The 23,902-nt window shown below is 40.2% G+C and overlaps 2 protein-coding genes across 2 annotated transcripts in view; one reads left to right on the top strand and one right to left on the bottom strand.

The window, feature by feature from the left end:
- ttc38 (tetratricopeptide repeat domain 38) overlaps nt 1–23,683 on the top strand; it is a 74,421-nt gene extending 50,738 nt beyond the window's left edge. The window contains exons 11-14 of the mRNA XM_034177078.1: nt 7,743–7,908; nt 14,666–14,825; nt 20,347–20,420; nt 20,712–23,683. Of these exons, the coding sequence (XP_034032969.1) occupies nt 7,743–7,908; nt 14,666–14,825; nt 20,347–20,420; nt 20,712–20,799 (488 nt within the window). The 3' untranslated portion in view covers nt 20,800–23,683. The remainder of the gene's footprint in view (nt 1–7,742; nt 7,909–14,665; nt 14,826–20,346; nt 20,421–20,711) is intronic.
- The window catches only part of tspan33b (tetraspanin 33b), a 40,244-nt gene continuing 37,315 nt past the window's right edge, over nt 20,974–23,902 (bottom strand). Inside the window, exon 8 of the mRNA XM_034177079.1 lies at nt 20,974–21,316. Coding sequence (XP_034032970.1) covers nt 21,248–21,316 — 69 coding nt within the window. The 3' untranslated portion in view covers nt 20,974–21,247. The remainder of the gene's footprint in view (nt 21,317–23,902) is intronic.

Genomic DNA, 23,902 nt, shown 5'->3' with positions numbered 1-23,902 from the left:
GATACATAAGCATACCAAATATAAATAAATAAGCATGCCAAAACAGCAAATGTCAGGTCTCCAAAGTTTGTCCATGATCAAAGACATACACATATATGCACACATACATGTACACAGAGGCCACTTGGCTTTTAATATATAGATTGCTTGTTGTGCGATTGCCCTTTTTATTTCTTTTTAATTAATTTTTTATGCATTTTGCTGTTCTTCAAGTTGTTTTTTTTTGTGTATTTTATCTTGTTTTTAATTTTTCCTGTCAGCTGCAGGAATACATAAATTTCTCTTCACTGATTTATAAAGTATTGTCTTAAAGGATCACAAGAAATGTATGCTGGAGTAGTTCTGTATTTACTAGCGTGTTGCCTGTGGGGATCCACAGGCACTAGATTGGGTAGTGTTTATGAAACAGGTACAGTAGTGTTCAGAATAATAGTAGTGCTATGTGACTAAAAAGATTAATCCAGGTTTTGAGTATATTTATTATTGTTACATGGGAAACAAGGTACAAGTAGATTCAGTAGATTCTCACAAATCCAACAAGACCAAGCATTCATGATATGCACACTCTTAAGGCTATGAAATTGGGCTATTAGTAAGTAGAAAAGGGTGTGTTCACAATAATAGTAGCATCTGCTCTTGACGCTACAAACTCAAAACTATTATGTTCAAACTGCTTTTTTAGCAATCCTGTGAATCACTAAACTAGTATTTAGTTGTATAACCATAGTTTTTCATGATTTCTTCACATACCTGGTATACGATATATAGGCCCAACACCATAGTAGGAGAAACATGCCCATATCATGATGCTTGCACCACCATGCTTCACTGTCTTCACTGTGAACTGTGGCTTGAATTCAGAGTTTGGGGGTTGTCTCACAAACCGTCTGCGGCCCTTGGACCCAAAAAGAACAATTTTACTCTCATCAGTCCACAAAATATTCCTCCATTTCTCTTTAGGCCTGTTGATGTGTTCTTTGGCAAATTGTAACCTCTTCTGCACGTCTTTTATTTAACAGAGGGACTTTGCGGGGGATTCTTGCAAATAAATTAGCTTCACACAGGCGTCTTCTAACTGACACAGCACTTACAGGTAACTCCAGACTGTCTTTGATCATCCTGGAGCTGATCAATGGGTGAGCCTTTGCCATTCTGGTTATTCTTCTATCCATTTTGATGGTTGTTTTCCATTTTCTTCCACGTGTCTCTGATTTTTTTGTCCATTTTAAAGCATTGGAGATCATTGTAGATGAACAGCCTATAATTTTTTGCACCTGCGTATACGTTTTCCCCTCTCCAATCAACTTTTTAATCAAACTACGCTGTTCTTCTGAACAATGTCTTGAATGTCCCATTTTCCTAAGGCTTTCAAAGAGAAAAGCATGTTCAACAGGTGCTGGCTTCATCCTTACATAGGGGACACCTGATTCACACCTGTTTGTTCCACAAAATTGACAAACTCACTGACTGAATGCCACACTACTATTATTGTGAACACCCCCTTTTCTACTTTTTTTTACTAATAGCCCAATTTCATAGCCTTAAGAGTGTGCATATCATGAATGCTTGGTCTTGTTGGATTTGTGAGAATCTACTGAATCTACTGGTACCTTGTTTCCCATGTAACAATAAGAAATATACTCAAAACCTGGATTGATCTTTTTAGTCACATAGCACTACTATTATTCTGAACACTACTGTAGGTGACATTTTTCAAGGGTAGTAATAAATTGTACAAAGTTTCTGTAATGAGTTGGAATGATGTGAATCCAGAATGTTTTTAGAACCTTAGACCTTAACAGTTTTTAGAGGAAGAACTCAACCCTTTTATTTCCTGTTAATTACATAATTATTTAATGTTAATTTACTGTCTTAATGTGTTTAAAAATGGTTTAGGTTCTTGTTATCATCTGCACACTGTTATTATTATCATTATTATTATTATTATTATTGTTATTATTATAATTATTATTTTATTATTAATTCTTTTTTGCCATTTGATTTTTAAATGGACCACAATGGAAATAAGTGTTTTAACTTTCTTGTGTCATCCATGTATTTTTAACGTATTTACAATTATAATATGTATATGTCGCGGACATGACAAGCGAAGCTCTTCAGCAACTCACCATGTCATTTAGGTCACTTCATCATTTTTTTTTTGTAGTAAATGCTTCGATGGAGGATGAGCATGCTACATTTTCAGTTAGGGTCATTTACCATGCTAAAAAGTAAGCACAGTACGAGGTCTCTCTGTAAAGTATCGTACCTTTTTATTTTTTTCAAAAACTATATGGATTTCATTCATATGTTTTTACGTCAGACATGCTCGAACCCTCGTGCGCATGCGTGAGTTTTTCCACGCCTGTCGGTGACGTCATTCGCCTGTGAGCACGCCTTGTGGAAGGAGTGGTCCCGCCCCCTCGTCGGATTTTCATTGTCTGGAAATGGCGGAATGAAAAGGACTTTTTTTCCATCAGAATTTTTTCAGAAGCTGTTAGAGACTGGCACCTGGAAACCATTCGAAAAATTTATCTGGCTTTCAGTGAAAATTTTACGGGCTTCACAGAGAATAAGGACTTTAACTACAGGTTTAAGGACCCCTTTAAAGGACGGTCGGTGCGCCGCGCTGCGAGCTGCGACGATGCAGCACAAACCACTGGATCATTTCTAAGCTGATGGCTCTGTGGATACGAGACCGTCGTGTGCTCTTTCTCTGGTTATCACAAGACCTGGACATCAGCCATTTTCCAGCAGATTTCACTTTTAACAAGAGATTTTGTCATGGAAAGCCACGCGGAGGCTTCGCGCGTCACGACTGATTCGCTGATGAAGCGAGACAAAGGAACCTTTTCATTCCGCCATTTCCAGACAATGAAAATCCGACGAGGGGGCGGGACCACTCCTTCCACAAGGCGTGCTCACAGGCGAATGACGTCACCGACAGGCGTGGAAAAACTCACGCATGCGCACGAGGGTTCGAGCATGTCTGACGTAAAAACATATGAATGAAATCCATATAGTTTTTGAAAAAAATAAAAAGGTACAATACTTTACGGACAGACCTCGTATGTTAAACCTTGGCTATTAATTTAAACTAGATTTAATCTTGTCTGTCTACTTTTGTCTGTTAAGAAACCAGATATTACAATAACAAAGAATAAAAGAAATGACAGAGAATTTAAGCCCATTTCAGATAAATAATGCCTGATTTCTTTTCTGTCTGAGTTATTTTCATTAGTTACTTCCTCCAAACCATCAACATGTCTATTAGACCCCATTCCTACCAGGCTGCTCAAGGAAGCCCTACCATTAATTAATGCTTCGATCTTAAATATGATCAATCTGTCTTTATTAGTTGGCTATGTACCACAGGCTTTTAAGGTGGCAGTAATTAAACCATTACTTAAAAAGCCATCACTTGACCCAGCTATAAAAGCTGGGTCAACTTGTCTTAGCTAATTATAGGCCAATCTCCAACCTTCCTTTTCTCTCAAAAATTCTTGAAAGGGTAGTTGTAAAACAGCTAACTGATCATCTGCAGAGGAATGGTCTATTTGAAGAGTTTCAGTCAGGTTTTAGAATTCATCATAGTACAGAAACAGCATTAGTGTAGGTTACAAATGATCTTCTTATGGCCTCAGACAGTGGACTCATCTCTGTGCTTGTTCTGTTAGACCTCAGTGCTGCTTTTGATACTGTTGACCATAAAATTTTATTACAGAGATTAGAGCATGCCATAGGTATTAAAGGCACTGCGCTGCGGTGGTTTGAATCATATTTCTCTAATAGATTACAATTTGTTCATGTAAATGGGGAATCTTCTTCACAGACTAAGGTTAATTATGGAGTTCCACAAGGTTCTGTGCTAGGACCAATTTTATTCACTTTATACATGCTTCCCTTAGGCAGTATTATTAGACAGCATTGCTTAAATTTTCATTGTTACGCAGATGATACTCAGCTTTATCTATCTATGAAGCCAGAGGACACACACCAATTAGCTAAACTGCAGGATTGTCTTACAGACATAAAGACATGGATGACCTCTAATTTCCTGCTTTTAAACTCAGATAAAACTGAAGTTATTGTACTTGGCCCCACAAGTACACACCTCTCTGCAGCTTCTCTCCCCCTGCCATCCCCTCATTACCCCATCCCCGTAGAGACGGTGCCTGCTCCCAGACCACCAATAACCAGCAAAAATCTATTTAAGCATAAAAATTCAAAAATAAAAAATAATACAGCACCTTCAACTGCACCACAGACTAAAACAGTTAAATGTGGTCTATTAAACATTAGGTCTCTCTCTTCTAAGTCCCTGTTAGTAAATGATATAATAATTGATCAACATATTGATTTATTCTGCCTTACAGAAACCTGGTTACAGCAGGATGAATATGTTAGTTTAAATGAGTCAACACCCCTGAGTCACACTAACTGCCAGAATGCTCGTAGCACGGGCCGAGTCGGAGGATTAGCAGCAATCTTCCATTGCAGCTTATTAATTAATCAAAAACTCAGACAGAGCTTTAATTCATTTGAAAGCTTGACTCTTAGTCTTGTCCATCCAAATTGGAAGTCCCAAAAACCAGTTTTATTTGTTATTATCTATCGTCCACCTGGTCGTTACTGTGAGTTTCTCTGTGAATTTTCAGACCTTTTGTCTGACTTAGTGCTTAGCTCAGATAAGATAATTATAGTGGGCGATTTTAACATCCACACAGATGCTGAGAATGACAGCCTGGGGGGTTCCCATGATGCACTGAGTGTTTTTTTCTCTTTTTGCTCTGTATGCACCACTCTGCATTTAATCATTAGTGATTGATCTGTTATGTGTCGACGTGGGTTGAGGAGCGGACTTGCGTCAGACGGAACCCAGCGCTACAAATAACCAGAAAAGCGGTTCCAAAAACAATATATTTATTACACCCACTGTGCATAAAAGGTGTAAAAACAAAAACAGCGTCCCTCTGGTGGAGTGACTGTTGGCACGCTCTCCAGCGCCCGCAAGGATCAAAGCCCGGCGCTCCTGGACTCACTACCACCGCCAAACACCCCCCAGGTGGACACGACAAACCGACTCTCTGTGAAGCAAAGAAGAGGTGAGGTAAGTCAGCAGTTACAACAATATCTTTCAAAAGACACACGCTATCAGCAACACATTCAGGTCTGTATCTTTTTTAACTTTATGCAAATGAGCAGCTTCTCACAACAGGTGGAGGATCACTTATCCGCACGCCACAGCAGTGAGAAGCAAGCTGCACAATTCTCATCACAATTCAAGTATACTGTGTAACAAAACACCAAGTTACTATCAACAATTAATCAAACACTTAATTACCTTTAATGTGTGCTGACAGCATGTGTCCTCACCCTTCCTTGCTTCACGGGCTCGATGTGTCAAACCCAGGCGCGGTCCTCAGCGTCTCACAAACGAACATCACAAGGTCGAGTTCCCGGCAGTTCTGCTTGAATCACACATGCCTTAAATGCAGAACGCCATCCAATTATCTGCTTCAGCTGAAAGTCTTTAAGGTTGCATGTGAGCACCAGTCACAGGTGCTACACATGATGTTGATGAGGGTGAGGATTCTTCAGCCAGCACCTTCTCCACAGACAAATCAGTTTCCATGCCACCTGAAGAGCAAAGAAAAGAAAAGAACACCAAAACATCCAGCCACACCCCCCAACACACAACATGATCTCTGCTCCCCTCCACAGCATGTATTTTTCCTGGTTCTCTCCCTCAGCCCCAACCAGTCCCAGCAGAAGACTGCCCCTCCTTGAGCCTGGTTCTGCTGGAGGTTTCTTCCTGTTAAAAGGGAGTTTTTCCTTCCCACTGTCGCCAAGTGCTTGCTCACAGGGGGTCGTTTTGACCGTTGGGGTTTTTACGTAATTATTGTATGGCTTTGCCTTACAATATAAGGCGCCTTGGGGCAACTGTTTGTTGTGATTTGGCGCTATATAAATAAAATTGATTGATTGAAATTGATTGACAAATCTTAGAAACACGGTGTCTAACCAGATCCTTACTCTGGATGTCATTACCCTGACCTCTAGTAATACTGTGAGAAATCTTGGAGTCATTTTTGATCAGGATATGTCATTCAATGCGCATATTAAACAAATATGTAGGACTGCTTTTTTGCATTTGCGCAATATCTCTAAAATTAGAAAGGTCTTGTCTTGTGATGCTGAAAAACTAATTCATGCATTTATTTCCTCTAAGCTGGACTATTGTAATTCATTATTATCAGGTTGTCCTAAAAGTTCCCTGAAAAGCCTTCAGTTAATTCAAAATGCTGCAGCTAGAGTACTGACAGGGACTAGAAGGAGAGAGCATATCTCACCCATATTGGCCTCTCTTCATTGGCTTCCTGTTAATTCTAGAATAGAATTTAAAATTCTTCTTCTTACTTATAAGGTTTTGAATAATCAGGTCCCATCTTATCTTAGGGACCTCAAAGTACCATATCACCCCAATAGAGCGCTTCGCTCTCAGACTGCAGGCTTACTTGTAGTTCCTAGGGTTTGTAAGAGTAGAATGGGAGGCAGAGCCTTCAGCTTTCAGTCTCCTCTCCTCTGGAACCAGCTCCCAGTTCGGATCAGGGAGACAGACACCCTCTCTTAAAACTTTCCTTTTTGCTAAAGCTTATAGTTAGGGCTGGATCAGGTGACCCTGAACCATCCCTTAGTTATGCTGCTATAGACTTAGACTGCTGGGGGGTTCCCATGATGCACTGAGTGTTTTTCTCTTTTTGCTCTGTATGCACCACTCTGCATTTAATCATTAGTGATTGATCTCTGCTCCCCTCCACAGCATGTATTTTTCCTGGTTCTCTCCCTCAGCCCCAACCAGTCCCAGCAGAAGACTGCCCCTCCCTGAGCCTGGTTCTGCTGGAGGTTTCTTCCTGTTAAAAGGGAGTTTTTCCTTCCCACTGTCGCCAAGTGCTTGCTCACAGGGGGTCATTTTGACCGTTGGGGTTTTTCTGTAATTAATGTATGGCTTTGCCTTGCAATATGAAGCGCCTTGGGGCAACTGTTTGTTGTGATTTGGCGCTATATAAATGAAATTGATTTGATTTGATTTATATTGTGTGATGTCATCTGAGCAGTGATATTGATATTGCATGTGCTTATAGACAAAAACAAATAAGAGACAAAATTCAATTTATTATTCAACTAAACTGCAAATATATGAATTTTTAACATTTATGAAACAGTTCTCTAAACAAGGCCATAGGGTCACTGATCGTGATCCGGATCACCACTAAAATTTTATCACTTGTTCCTCTTGTAATTTCCAACCACTCCACAAAATTTCATCAAAATCCGTTCAAACCTTTTTGAGTTATCCTGCTGACAGACATACAAACAAACAAATGCGTCCGAAAACATAACCTCCTTGGCGGAGGTAAAAATAAATTGATCAACATCTTCTCGTAAAACTATGCAGCAGTCTCACAAAATATTTCAGTTTTAACCTTTAATGGCCAACTCAGATGTTTGGTAAAGCATGTTGATATCTACTGCATTATATTGAAAAATATGAGGATATTAATGGGTTAAAGGTAAAGTGCAGTCACACAAGTTATTTATATTGTTTAGCCTTTAATGTTTTATCACACGCAATTTGGCGTTCATTATGTTTGAAGCCTCTTTGCTTCATCAGGCTTTTGCGCAGTGCATTCTCCTCATCATTCTGCAGACTTGATACAGTACCTGTGTGTTTATTTCAGGTGTGTGTGTGAAGGACCGTTGGCGTGAGCTGCTGCAGGTGACTCTGCCACACACTGACGATCACGTGACCATATTTAACGACCTCCACTTCCTCATGGTGTCGCTGGGAGCTAAAGAGACGGAAGCCTCTCAGCGCCTGCTGGAAGGCCTCAAGGAGCTGTCCAAGTAGGAAGCATTAGATCCACACAGGATGTAAAAGTAGGGCAGGAGTGCAGGATGGAGAAAGTCAGAGACGGGACGTTTCCTCCCGCAGCAGCAGCCTCTGTGGGATTTTTGTGGTTCTAATGTGTTCTGACAGCCTGACCACAGACAGCCTGGCTTCCTCGTTTTGCCCATTACACAACCCACAGACGCACTGCCATGGGTAAAACGACTTCTTAAATCTCTTGGGTTTTTCTTTTTCTTAACTCTTGCATAAAGGAAGCAGACTTTTTGTGCAGAAAGTGTAAGCAGATGAAGCACTGATAGTCTGAATGTGGAGTACACCCATGTACAATTCAGGGGATTTTAGTGACATTGTACCACTTTTTATTGCCAATTTAATCTGAAACTTTAGATACAACTCGCTTCAGACCAGGTTAAGTTACCACGGTGATGTAGCCTGGTTAAAAAAAGTCACATTCATGTTTAAAAAAAAACGTACTCTTAGGTTTAGGTTCCATTGAATCTCACTTTGCACTATTCACTAAGGCCTAAATCACAAAAATTTAAAAACCACAGTTTTTCTGGCAACACGTAAAATTGAAAATGCACAGTAAGCTTTTTTCTCAACAAAATTTGTTATAAATTCCATTGCTCATAGTGGAGGCACTTTGCTCATGCTAACTTTAGCCTATTAGCATCAAGTTATGTGGCATGTGTTATTGCATTATGTGAAGCTACTGATGTGTGATGCTAACGTTAACTCATTGGCATCATGTTATGCAACACTATGGAGTTTTCACACTAATGTCAGCTCATTAGCATCGCGTTATGTAATGCCAGCAAGTTTTCAAGGCACATAAAGGGGAACGTCCCACTAGTCTGACGGTTCAGGTTAATAAATGAGTATATTTTGATGCCAAGTTTCAATAGGCTGCACTACTAGCTGTATACTTACATGTACATGTCACTCAGATCATCCTAACGTTAGGAGCAGTGCCAGCATCTTGACATCACACCAGAATCCAAGCTAGCAAGAACAAATATAACACATTATCTAAAAACTGTAATTTTATCAAAGTAAGGAAACACCATGACAGCATTTACCAATTAACATCTGCAGCAGGATCAAATTTATATAATTAGAAAGACCTTGAAACATGTTCATCAGTATTGTCCCAATAATTGCTGAAACAAAAGATTGATTCAGTAGATGTTAGCCAAATTTATTGGCTGTAATCAAATAAAGTACATTTTATTTATCAACTCATATTTCATGAAACTATGATTAAATAAACCTACTAAAATAGTTAGCTATTGTCATTTAAGAAATTTTATATCTACTTTTAAATTTATTCAAATATATAAAATACGAGGTCTGTCAATAAAGTATAGGTCCTTTTTATTTTTTTCAAAAACTATATGGATTTCATTCATATGTTTTTACGTCAGACATGCTTGAACCCTTGTGTGCATGCGTGAGTTTTTCCACGCCTGTCGGTGACGTCATTCGCCTTTGAGCGCTCCTTGTGGGAGGAGTCGTCCAGCCCCTCGTCGGAATTCCTTTGTCTGAGAAGTTGCTGAGAGACTGGCGCTTTGTTTGATCAAAATTTTTTCTAAACCTGTGAGACACATCGAAGTGGACATGGTTCGAAAAATTAAGCTGGTTTTCGGTGAAAATTTTAACAGCTGATGAGAGATTTTGAGGTGATACTGTCGCTTTAAGGACTTCCCACGGTGCGAGATGTCGCGCAGCGCTCTCAGGCGCCGTCGTCAGCCTGTTTCAAGCTGAAAACCTCCACATTTCAGGCTCTATTGATCCAGCACATCGTGAGAGAACAGAGAAGTTTCAGAAGAAGTCGGTTTCAGCATTTTATCCGGATATTCCACTGTTAAAGGAGATTTTTTTAATGAAAGACGTGCGGGCAGATTGCAGCGTCGGCTCGCAGCCGCCGCGACGCTCCATTGGAAGCCTTAAGGACAAGTTGGTGTTGTGTGGGCCGCCAGAAGAGGAGGTACTGCTGGCCCACCACCAGTGGGCGCCCTGCCTGAAGTGCGGGCTTCAGGCACGAGAGGGCGCTGCCGCCACGGACACAGCCGGGGGTGACAGCTGTCACTCATTATCTCTTGACAGCTGTCACCCATCTACTTTACATCATCTCACTCCATAAAGACCAGATGTCATCTCCACCTCGTTGCCGAGATATCGTACTTCTTTGGAGGTAATATTCTCAGCCGTTTGTGTTTTGCAATATATCTGTATATTGTGAGTGTTTGCAGGAGTACCGGTTCCTCTTTCTGTGGAAGCTGAGTGAGTGCAGGACGGCACTCTTTTCCCCTGAGGAATCACTGCGGTACTCTACAGAATATTGAGTGAGAGGTGGAGGTGGCATTCCCACCGTTGTTGTTACGGGGTGTACACACACCCACACTTGACTGTTGTTGTTCTTCGCCAGCAGTACCAGATCCGACAGTCGGGGACGGTGATCACCTGGGAATTCGGGACTTGGCGGCTCCAGTATTCACCAGGTTCGGTGGCGGCGGAAATCGTGTGGTTCCGGCTCTTCTCAGGACATACGTCTTCTATCCTCGAGCCTGCCCACACGTCACCTTTTTGGATTGACTGTAATCATATTCTGAGATTGTCTGTATGTTCGTTGTGCACCTTCACAACATTAAATTGTTATTTTTTGGCTCATCTATTGAACGTTCATTTGCGCCCCCTGTTGTGGGTCCGTGTCACTACACTTTCACAACAGTTAGAACATGTCCAGCTGTTAAACAATTTCTCATATACTCACTCCACTGAAAGCCATCAAAAGCCGCCTGGATTTTACAAATGGTTATCAACACGGAGGTGTTTTTCCTGTGCCGCCTCACCGCGCCGGCTGCGTCCCGACGCGCGGACCCGTCCGCACGTCTTTCATTAAATAAATCTCCTTTAACAGTGGAATATCCGGATAAAATGCTGAAACCGACTTCTTCTGAAACTTCTCTGTTCTCTCACGACGTCCTGGATCAATAGAGCCTGAAATGTCAATCAATCAATTCAATCAATTTTATTTATATAGCGCCAAATCACAACAAACAGTTGCCCCAAGGCGCCTTATATTGTAAGGCAAGGCCATACAATAATTACGTAAAAACCCCAATGGTCAAAAGGACCCCCTGTGAGCAAGCACTTGGCGACAGTGGGAAGGAAAAACTCCCTTTTAACAGGAAGAAACCTCCAGCAGAACCAGGCTCAGGGAAGGGCAGTCTTCTGCTGGGACTGGTTGGGGCTGAGGGAGAGAACCAGGAAAAAGACATGCTGTGGAGGGGAGCAGAGATCAATCACTAATGATTAAATGCAGAGTGGTGCATACAGAGCAAAAAGAGAAAGAAACACTCAGTGCATCATGGGAACCCCCCCAGCAGTCTAAGTCTATAGCAGCATAACTAAGGGATGGTTCAGGGTCACCTAATCCAGCCCTAACTATAAGCTTTAGCAAAAAGGAAAGTTTTAAGCCTAATCTTAAAAGTAGAGAGGGTGTCTGTCTCCCTGATCTGAATTGGGAGCTGGTTCCACAGGAGAGGAGCCTGAAAGCTGAAGGCTCTGCCTCCCATTCTACTCTTACAAACCCTAGGAACTACAAGTAAGCCTGCAGTCTGAGAGCGAAGCGCTCTATTGGGGTGATATGGTACTGTGAGGTCCCTAAGATAAGATGGGACCTGATTATTCAAAACCTTATAAGTAAGAAGAAGAATTTTAAATTCTATTCTAGAATTAACTGGAAGCCAATGAAGAGAGGCCAATATGGGTGAGATATGCTCTCTCCTTCTAGTCCCTGTCAGTACTCTAGCTGCAGCATTTTGAATTAACTGAAGGCTTTTCAGGGAACTTTTAGGACAACCTGATAATAATGAATTACAATAGTCCAGCCTAGAGGAAATAAATGCATGAATTAGTTTTTCAGCATCACTCTGAGACAAGACCTTTCTAATTTTAGAGATATTGCGTAAATGCAAAAAAGCAGTCCTACATATTTGTTTAATATGCGCATTGAATGACATATCCTGATCAAAAATGACTCCAAGATTTCTCACAGTATTACTAGAGGTCAGGGTAATGCCATCCAGAGTAAGGATCTGGTTAGACACCATGTTTCTAAGATTTATGTGGCCAAGTACAATAACTTCAGTTTTATCTGAGTTTAAAAGCAGGAAATTAGAGGTCATCCATGTCTTTATGTCTGTAAGACAATCCTGCAGTTTAGCTAATTGGTGTGTGTCCTCTGGCTTCATGGATAGATAAAGCTGGGTATCATCTGCGTAACAATGAATATTTAAGCAATGCCGTCTAATAATACTGCCTAAGGGAAGCATGTATAAAGTGAATAAAATTGGTCCTAGCACAGAACCTTGTGGAACTCCATAATTAACCTTAGTCTGTGAAGAAGATTCCCCATTTACATGAACAAATTGTAATCTATTAGATAAATATGATTCAAACCACCGCAGCGCAGTGCCTTTAATATGTATGGCATGCTCTAATCTCTGTAATAAAATTTTATGGTCAACAGTATCAAAAGCAGCACTGAGGTCTAACAGAACAAGCACAGAGATGAGTCCACTGTCTGAGGCCATAAGATGATCATTTGTAACCTTCACTAATGCTGTTTCTGTACTATGATGAATTCTAAAACCTGACTGAAACTCTTCAAATAGACCATTCCTCTGCAGATGATCAGTTAGCTGTTTTACAACTACCCTTTCAAGAATTTTTGAGAGAAAAGGAAGGTTGGAGATTGGTCTATAATTAGCTAAGATAGCTGGGTCAAGTGATGGCTTTTTAAGTAATGGTTTAATTACTGCCACCTTAAAAGCCTGTGGTACATAGCCAACTAATAAAGATAGATTGATCATATTTAAGATCGAAGCATTAAATAATGGTAGGGCTTCCTTGAGCAGCCTGGTAGGAATGGGGTCTAATAGACATGTTGATGGTTTGGATGAAGTAACTAATGAAAATAACTCAGAACAATCTGAGAGAAAGAGTCTAACCACATACCGGCATCACTGAAAGCAGCCAAAGATAACGATACGTCTTTGGGATGGTTATGAGTAATTTTTTCTCTAATAGTTAAAATTTTATTAGCAAAGAAAGTCATGAAGTCATTACTAGTTAAAGTTAAAGGAATACTCGGCTCAATAGAGCTCTGACTCTTTGTCAGCCTGGCTACAGTGCTGAAAAGAAACCTGGGGTTGTTCTTATTTTCTTCAATTAGTGATGAGTAGAAAGATGTCCTAGCTTTACGGAGGGCTTTTTTATAGAGCAACAGACTCTTTTTCCAGGCTAAGTGAAGATCTTCTAAATTAGTGAGACGCCATTTCCTCTCCAACTTACGGGTTATCTGCTTTAAGCTGCAAGTTTGTGAGTTATACCACAGAGTCAGGCACTTCTGATTTAAAGCTCTCTTTTTCAGAGGAGCTACAGCATCCAAAGTTGTCTTCAATGAGGATGTAAAACTATTGACGAGATACTCTATCTCACTTACAGAGTTTAGGTAGCTACTCTGCACTGTGTTGGTATATGGCATTAGAGAACATAAAGAAGGAATCATATCCTTAAACCTAGTTACAGCGCTTTCTGAAAGACTTCTATTGTAATGAAACTTATTCCCCACTGCTGGGTAGTCCATCAGAGTAAATGTAAATGTTATTAAGAAATGATCAGACAGAAGGGAGTTTTCAGGGAATACTGTTAAGTCTTCAATTTCCATACCATAAGTCAGAACAAGATCTAAGATATGATTAAAGTGGTGGGTGGACTCATTTACATTTTGAGCAAAGCCAATTGAGTCTAATAATAGATTAAATGCAGTGTTGAGGCTGTCATTCTCAGCATCTGTGTGGATGTTAAAATCGCCCACTATACTTATCTTATCTGAGCTAAGCACTAAGTCAGACAAAAGGTCTGAAAATTCACAGAGAAACTCACAGTAACGACCAGGTGGACGATAGATAATAACAAATAAAACTGTTTTTTGGGACTTCCAATTTGGATGGACAAGACTAAGAGTCAAGCTTTCAAATGAATTAAAGCTATGTCTGAGTTTTTGATTAATTAATTAATCAGGTTTTCAGCTTGAAACAGGCTGACAACGGCACCTGGGACCGCTGCGCGACGTCTCGCTCCGTGGGAAGTCCTTAAAGTGGCAGTATCACCTCAAAATCTCTCATCAGCCGTTAAAATTTTCAACGAAACCAGCTTAATTTTTCGAACCGTGTCCACTTCGATGTGTCTCACAGGTTTAGAAAAAATTTTGATCAAACAAAGCGCCAGTCTCTCAGCAACTTCTCAGACAAAGGAATTCCGATGAGGGGCTGGACGACTCCTCCCACAAGGAGTGCTCACAGGCGAATGACGTCACCGACAGGCGTGGAAAAACTCACGCATGCGCGCGAGGGTTCAAGCATGTCTGACGTAAAAACATATGAATGAAATCCATATAGTTTTTGAAAAAAATAAAAAGGACCTCTACTTTATTGACAGCCCTCGTATATACATGAGCTCTTGGTGAAATTCTATTGCACTTGCATTAATGGTAAATGTCCACCAGGTGGAGATATTTCTCCATTTCAAGAACTCTGAGTACAGGTTGAACTAGTTTGTTTTTATTTACTTAAAACAAATGTACACTAATCAGTAATTACTGTAAAGTTTGTCAGCCATCCTTCAGCATTCTATAAGTTTTCTATAAGTTTCTAAGCTTTATTAACAGACTGTTTTCTGTCACAGAGATCCTGGAGACAATCAGCAACACCAGGTGGCTAACACAGTCGGGGTAGATATGTGTCAGGCCATGGTGGAGTACAACCGCGGAAACTTCAGTCTTGCTGTGGAGCTACTGCAGCCTGTGCGCTACCGAATGGTGGAAATAGGAGGCAGTGATGCACAAGTATGTGCATATTTAACACTAGCGATACTGAAATATTTTCCCGCCTTTACTGACTAATCCTGCACAGAGCAGCTTCTTGCTATATACATATTATGTAAATGCATTGGGCCCCACAAGCCACTAGGAGGCCCCAAAGCTGAATGTTCAGCATCATCTCCTTATTCCACAGAGCGCTATTCTTTCCTGTTTAATCCCAAATAGCAATTTGGGGTGTGTTTTGAAGCATCAACTTGATCCATTAGATATGGCCATTGTTGGCACCAGTTTTGAAATTGGGGTAACATTTTCAAACTGTTCAAAAATTTCATCCCGATTTGCAAAATCGTTGCTACTGCATAGTAACTTCCAGGTGCTTCACTTTGGGTGAGACTAACGCACGGCTTGAGTGTCCAGTGTTGGCAATTTCAATTTAATTTCAATTTGTTTTCATTTATATAGCGCCAAATCACAACAGAGTTGCCTCAAGGTGCTTCACACAAGTAAGGTCTAACCTTACTAACCCCCAGAGCAACAGTGGTAAGGAAAAACTCCCTCTGAGGAAGAGGGAGAATGGCACAAAGAATTCAGAAAATGGGGTGGTTGAGTGTGCAGTGTTGGCACAAACCATTCAGAGGAAGAGGTGTCAGTGCTAGGTGGCGAGTATACTGTGGCCGAAGACGGCTGAAGTTTACCGGGCGCTAGGTGGCGAAAAAACAACGCCCAAATGTCATGTAAAATATGCATAATGCAAAATAAAATACATAAACCAAAAATATGGCAGTAAAATCCCTCATCAGTGTCAATGATGATAATTGTTCCTAAGGCTGCTTTGCAGTGAAACTTACTGTTGCTTATGTGTGCAAGCTGTTTCTAATAAAATAATAATAAAATGCCTCCCTCATCACTTTTTTCTGACATCAAGGATGATAAACTATTTTGTTTTTTATAGAGATCAGAAAGAAGTGATGAGGGATTTTTTTTTTTCTTAGAAACAGAGAAAAAACAATACAGTAAAATTTGGATGTTGGGAAATTGCCATTGTAATATGAATTAACATAAGTTTATGGCACTCAGTTCATGTCATTCTGGAGGATTCACAGCCCTGGTTCTTCTTTCCTGAAGCTTGTGGCCATCAGCAAGATTTATCTATTTATTTATTTATTTGTAATTGAACACAATAAAACAATATACAAAAACATACATCTACTTGTAGGGACTACACATTTTCATACAATAAAAGTGTTGTCAAAATACAGAGATATATAAAGTAAGAATTACAAACCAAAAGAAGAAAGAAAATGCAAGGACTACCAAGAAAGCAAAATCTTGGGTATAATTCAAATAAGCAAGAAACGATCTTTCCAGCTATTTTGTTGGAGCAGCAAGACAAGCTGCACATACAAGCAACAAGTAGCTCATCGTGTCAGGACAATGTTTGTTTTCGGCCACAGCATACTCGCCACCAAGCGCTGACACCCCATTTTCCGAATGGTTTGTGCCGACACTGCACACTGAACCCGTGCGTTAGTGTCACCCTTGAGTCTGAACAGCTTCAGTTATGTTTGAACGTCTTTAAACATGGTATTCCCATTGAGTACAACTTGAAACTTGTTGGATCAAGCTCCATCGGAGTACAAATTTGAAGCTGAAGCAGCATTTGTTGCGATTTTGGTCGAGGATGCATCTCCTTACTTTTGTTTTTGGGCATGTTGCCAGGTCTGCAATTCCTAAGCCAGCCAGTTGCCAGGTGGTTGTTGTTGTTGTTGTTGTGTCATCGTCCAGTGGAAGGTTTTCCTCAAATATTTTTCACTTAGCATTACTTTAGGATTACTTATAATTCATTTATTAAATCAGTCATTTATGCAGGTCAGGCGGGTGACGTCACTGGTTGGAGGGAAGATGAGCCTCATTCTGAGATTCCCTGCCAGAGGCACCAGCAAAGAGGTTATATATGACTACTAGATTCCGCACTCCCAGTGGTGCCCACTAAAAGCAAACGTCCCTTCATGGACAGTGACATCATGCCTCCTAACTGGGAAAAATCTTGAAAACGTTCATGAATGTTATTGCATTTTCAATGGAGATTCGCGACTGAACACACTCAGAAAAACACTCGCAAAATACGTGTTAAAATGTCATTCTGACCTGAATATTGAGCCAGTAAAATTAATTAACAATAAATCATGTCAGGAAAGTATTAAAGTTACTCTGACACCCACACATTCTGAAATATTAGCGTTGAAAGTTACCCAGATCTGAGCTGTTAAGCTGCACTCCTGGGCTGAACCAAGCTGCTGCTGTTTTCAGCATAGCACGGCTCCCAAAACCATTACCAAACGTATATATATATATATATTACATTTTTACACAGTTATCCTTTATTGACAGTTTCATTCATGAAGTCGGTGGTGTGTGTGCACATCTCTGTGTGTGAGTGGTGTGTGTAAGTGTCATCCATGTCCTCGGATGACACAGGACGGGCAGGAAACATACACGTTTATCAACCAAATGTCACAGGCAAAGTGAAAAGAATAACCAAAACCACTTACTTATGGAAGGAAATATTGTCTCCCTTGTTCCTCCGTTTGTTGCTTTGCCAACATGTGCAGCTTTCTGGCATATTCCACCTGTTTCTTGAGGAGACTAATAAAACTTCAATGAACGAGCTGAGTAAACTTCACTCGTCCCCAGCAGAGGACGACCCCAACCAGTGACGTCAACTGGAAGTGCCCCCCACTGACTTCAGCCAATGGCCATTTACATGTCAATTTGATTCTAATAATATTATCTACACTGACCTCAAACATTCTGCAAGTGTATGAATAACACTTAATTTTTACCAAGGAATGCACAAATAAATTCTCAAAAAGCCTTTCTGTTCCCCTTTAATTGAGCCGGTAACCTACAGGGCCCTTTGCACTCTAGTTTAATTAGTGTTTTGCGGTGTGAGAATTTGTGTTGCTGTGAGTTGTGTTCTTGCTTTCAAAATGTTAATTAAACTGTTTTTTTTTTTCAATAACGCTTAATATCTTTTATTTATTGATATATAGAGGATTGTTGTTTTCCTTGTATTATTATCATTTTTTCATCACTTATCATCCTTGAATGGCTCAACTTAAGATATTTAATTTTAATGTGATTGGTTATCCTCATGAAGTGTAATAGATTGTAGCATGTTCGTGCCTCATCAATCGCTCCATCATGGTTTGGTAAACTAGGAGCCCCTAAGCAGCGTCTTGCAAAGGGCCCCAACAAAAATTAGAAACTGCACTGATCCTACAACACTTCAGTGTCTGTGCAAACAACTGTGCCACCCATCTCCACTTTATTTGGTCTATCTAGAGTGCCTTAATTGAGAGAGTGGCGACATTACGAATAAAAAAAAAACTAATAAAAAAAAAAGCCGGTCTCGTGATTTATGCTGCCATTTTGGGTTCAAAATAGCGTTCGCTGTTAATTTATCTGCATGTAAATCCAGCTATTTTATTTATTTATTCACTGAAAATGACAGGTTGTTGTGCGTTCGGATGCAAAAATAGACACAACAAAGGCTTCAAGATGTACAGATTCCTTTCAGATCCGAACAGAAGAAAAATTTGTGAAAATAAAGTCAGCTGTGTGGGATGGAAGCCGACATCATCATCAAAGCTTTGAGAGGTAAATTTATTGTTCAGTCACATGTGCAGTAAAACTCACCTAAACCGTCATTGTATAAACCAGATATTTGCATTCACCGGACAAAAAAATTCCCTAAGTTTTTTTTATTGTTTTCCATGTAATAAATACTGTATATAACATATTTTGTACAACAGATTTTCACTCACATCGGATTAAATGTCCCGTCTGATCGCAATGTATTTCCATTAAAAACCACCAGCATTTTGGACGTGCACAGTAACAGAGGTACAAATTAAAGTTCAGCACTGACGCTCGCCAATTCAAGTAAAGTGGGACCAGAGTCATTTCTGTGATTAAAAGTCCGACTGTTATTTTTTTCACACCATGCCCAAACTCGGACCTGAAGCCTGACGTGCACCTGTTAAATCAAACACAAAAGGCTGTGATTTGACACTTTTCTGCTTTTACTCCTTCATCTGCCATCATATTATAATAGTACTAGCTGGAGTACCCGGCGCTGCCCGGGTTAACCTGTTTTAGACATAAACCAAATGCCAATCATTTTAATTGAAACAATTGCCCAACATTTGTTTTTGTAATGCTGAAGTCTTACAAATATAATAGTTAATGGGCTAAAGTTTGGCTAAAAAGGTGGACTCTCCAAACTAAGTGGAAATGGTTAAAAGACACACACTTGTTTCGCCATCAAATTTATAACAACATTACACACAAAAGGTAGGTAACAGTAAATGTAAATATCAGTGAATCAAAATTGAGGGAGTGGTGTATTTCACTGTTTTTACATTGCAATTTTACAAACGTAAAATGAATGTATTCAGACAGGAAGGCAGACTGGGTTGTACAGGACAGTCAGGTGCTTAACGGTTGAGAACATAAAGTAGCTGAAGAAAGGGATTAAAAAAACAGAGATGGCCAACACATATACAGGGCTGGAAATTTGAATCTGCCTGGTCATACCCACAGCCAGCTATTTTGTGTTAATTTTCAGTTCAGCTTTTTAAAAAAATGGTACCAGTGTGTTCCCCGTGTCTTGAGGATTCAGAATATATATAGTTTTTAGGGCTACATATTATAGTTTGGGAGTTTATCCCGGACAGATAGACAGACGTAGCCCTTTATATATATAGATTTGCGGTGCGCACGATGATTACAATTGTATCAGAAAAGTCCACACATTTATAGCACGAAGTCAGTAAAAGAGGAACTTGTACAGCTTACCTTTGATTTGGTGGTGATGATTGCAGAAAGAAAAGCTTGTAGAGCAGGGGTGGGCAACGAGTGCCGAGACACTGCAGGTTTTCCTTGCAACCAATCACCTCACCAGGTGGGTTGCTGATGAGCTTCTCCCCTGCACATAAACACCTGGTCATCAATGAAATCACCTGCTGAAACACCTGAACATTAATGAAATCACCTGTGAAGGTGAGTGGTAGCAAGGAAAACCTGTAATGTCTCGGCCCTTTATGGCACGATTGCCCACCCCTGTTGTAGAGGGTCAAATTAGTCCATAAAAAGCATAATCCAGAGACGGAGAACTTCATTGCATGACACAGAGTTACAGAGCTGCAGCTGCATAAATCAGGCTTTAAATTAATTAAATAAATAATCAAATTGTAAATTTGATAGCTTAACTATTTTTACATTTATTTTGATAGCACCTGCACCTGGATGTGTTGCTGTATGTGGTTAAATTATTTAAAAAAAAATGTTGAAAACATTAAAGGTTCATTCAATAGTTCAGCGCGGTTGGAACCAAAATGGCGCCATGTTCTGAGTTGATGCCACTCTCTCGGTTAAGGCACTCTAGGTTCATCTTCTGTGTAATCAAACAGCCAATGAACACCTCTCTACATAGGAACCCTTTAGCATTTTCTAACTGGTTTGTTCACCTTTTGTTTTGCAGAGGGATATTTTCAATCAACTACTTATTCATGCAGCCTTGAAGTCAGAGAAGACGTACCACCACAAACTGGGAAGGTAAAGCTCAGAGGTCACTTCAGGCCAAACAAATTAAGACTTCCATGTTCTTCCCTGAGAATCTACTGAGAGAAATAGAAGAAGTTGCACTGTTTTTATGGCTCGATTTCATCACCATACCGTTTGTTGTTCCTGTCAGCCTGCTCACACCCAGAGCTCACGTTACATAACCGAGATCCCGGCCTGCGGGCCACGCTGTGATTTCATTATTGATCAGCTCAGCCTCGCAGCATGTAGCCTGTGTGAGTTTATATTCTTCCCTCTGTTCTGTCTTGCACTCTATTTCTTCAGGTGTCTTCTGGTGGAGCGCGATTCTGTGAGGCCGAACTCGCCGCTGACTGATCGGCTGATGCAGAGAGCCCTGGCGCTCCACATCTAGGCTCATGAGGTGCACAGAGGTGCTTTTCTTAAAAAAAAAAAAAAGAAATCATCAAAGTGATGCTGTGATCTGCTGGTGTTTACTTTTTACACCTTTATACCACATTCTAACCAACCATTTACATGCCGAAAAATACAACACATAATCGCACACTTCATACAAAATCAGGTTTTCATCTCACAATAAATATAACTTCAAGTAATTTTTATGTGTAAACATAATCGTGTTTTAATGTCAACACCTGATGAACAAAAATTAGTACAAAAAAACCCCCAGTAAATTCACACTGTGCACTTGGTGTGTAGTGACTTTTTTTTTGGTAATACGATTACATCACTCGTACGTATTTCAATAAGAAAATGTCCTTCAGTGTCACATTCGTGGTAAAGCAGTAAGTCCTTGCAGCGAGGCGGCACATTGTCGGCTCCTTTCTTGCATAGCTGTGCTCTCACAACAGAGAAGTAATCTCATCTTGGATCTGCGTGATCAGGATGTGGGACAGCACGACGCCTGCAATCTGGAGAACAGCAACGGCATTCAGTTAATGAACTCAGCAGCGCCCCCTGCTGTGTCTAACAGTGGTAATAATAAAGTAATAATTTTTTGCTAAAGTCAACTGACTTGTATAATAGTTGGATAACTATTACACAGGTGTGTGTGTGGGGGGGGGGGGGGTACAAAATTATATCCAGTCAACTGTGTGAGGCGCCAAAATGGGGAATTGGAACAGAAAGCTGCACGTAAAAGCAGAGTTGTCTGGAATAAAAGGATTAATGTTTGCTTCCGAGAAGTTATTCGTATGTAAAGATAGTATTTGCCCTAATGCTGAAGTCTCTCTTCCATATGTCGCTTGATTCTGATTTCTCACTTGTAAGTCGCTTTGGATAAACGCATCAGCGAAATGAATGAACGTTCAAAGGCAATAAAAACATGGAGAGAGCACAAAAAGGGACTTGGCTGTTCTGCACGCAGCAGCGCCGTGGACAAAACCTTTAGACATTTAAAATAAAAAAAACATTTGTGCAAACACCAGAATGCACAGCTGCATGTAAGCTAGACTGCCATGACTGTCTTGTGTGTCGGTACTTTATAGGATGAAGGATGATTATTGTGATTGTTAGGTCTTTGCTAAACGTTTTCCAAAATGACAGTGTGGTTTCCAATAATAAACAGTTGCAACGTGTCACTGGTTGTTCTGACAATTCTATGTTGTGCTTTGGTTTTATTTGTTGGCATGGTGATTGCAGATGGTCGCCCCAATCAGTCTGGACTACTTGAGGTTTCTTTCTATAATCAAAAAGCATCTGAGAGAGTTTTTCCTTATGGCTATTGCCAATGTGCCTGCCCATTGGGTGGGTAAGGGTTAAAACTTGCTGGTGTATCGCACCTTGGTGGGTCTATGTTTTGATTTGGCACTGTACAAATTGAGTATAGTTGTCTTTTGAGGCCCTTAGCCAATTTCTACCAATCAGTATGCAAATGAAGGTCAACAAAACTCCACTTGTTTATTTGTTAAAGGTCAAGGTCAGTGATGTCATAGTCAAGGAATTAGCTTTTCAACAGGATTTCCACCAAACCTTACACATATTTTGAGGTGGATTCCAGAATTGCTCAAGAGTGATCAAAGATCAGCCACTGGGGTCAGTGTTATTTCTGTTTGTTTGTTGGCTGACACCTCTCAGGTCCTTTGCTGGATTTCGACTAAACTGGTATTTTCTACTAAATCTGTTATGAAGATAAACTTAGGAATTTCTCTCAAAGGGGCAATTTTGGAAAAGGTCAAAGTCATTGTGTCAAGGAGTTCAATTTTTATCCCTCTGGTATGAAATAAGGGGGATATAGCGATCAGCATGTCCGTCCGTCCATCTGTCTGTCTGGTTTTGTGTGTTAGCATGATATCTCAAAAACCAGTTGACCAATTTCATTCACATTTAGCATAAGGGTGGACTTGGATGATCCCTAACACTTTGTATTACTGATTTGTGGGAATCGGGGGAGATACGTCAACTCCCGATGACTCATGTTTTTTATGGCTTGGTAGACCTAAGGTCAATCATTTGGGTAAAGATCAAGATCACTGGGGGTCAAAGGTCAGATTTTCACCAGAAAATGAATTGATGGATACTTATACTACCATTTCCGTTGGCGTCATCATGGCCACACGTACAGCTGCCTAGTCACAGTAATTTCCAACACATATCTAGACTCTTAAAACACAACAGTTAGAGTACAGTTGTGACTTCATGGTTGAAAAATTCTGAAGAAATGATCAGGAAGTATTTTCCTTACTGTGAAAACTTGCAAATTCTGCAGCAAAACAAAGTTAAAAAACCTTTTGGTTAATTAAGAGTTTGATTTAAATTTGCCTCAGTAGACAAATCTAGCATTAGTGGTTTAGTGAGGATGTGATTCTCACTCATTAGATGTGCAAAGGGGGAAAAAAAAAACCTCATAAGACTTGCTGCACATCAAAGCTGGTGGAATATTAATGCAATTGTTTTGACAGAACTCATGGGTAATTCACACTGCATGGTTCCATCGGGGACGGCTTGGAGACACGAGATGAACCTTTAACAGCAGTGTGAGAGACAGAATACAGTGTGACAGCTCCAGAATTATTTGGCTGAGTACGACGACTAATTACAGACAGATCCTGATACATGCTGCTGCTAATTACATTTTATGGCCAATCACAAGGAGTTTTTTATAAATCATTGATATCTGACATGCGTTTTATACTCGTGCTCTATAACAAGGAGCAAATAGCCATCTGCTTCCTTGTGCACGTCATGGTACGTAATCACATGCACCCTCTGCCTCAGACACACATTAACCTGCACTTTTGTTCTTCAACAGTGATGTAATAAAAGAAAGATATGCAGTTCAATATTTGTGATCTCATCTTGTCGACTTACTGCTGTCCAAATACAAGCCTCCACTTTAATTCAGTTCAGTAATTTACGTTTTTTTCTCACGGATTCATGACACTGACCTGACATGTTGCAGGTTTCTTTTTCGTCACATAATTGATAATCTGCGTCAGGCAGCGTGTGCAGGAAAGTTGTTGGCAATTTGTATGCAGGTGAGGCGGTGTTCTGATTGA

The sequence above is a fragment of the Thalassophryne amazonica genome, chromosome 8 (assembly GCF_902500255.1).
Source record: "Thalassophryne amazonica chromosome 8, fThaAma1.1, whole genome shotgun sequence".
In the NCBI taxonomy this organism is placed as follows: Eukaryota; Metazoa; Chordata; class Actinopteri; order Batrachoidiformes; family Batrachoididae; genus Thalassophryne; species Thalassophryne amazonica.
The sequence above is the reverse complement of the archived record's forward strand: the minus strand, read 5'-3'. Positions and strand labels throughout refer to the sequence as shown.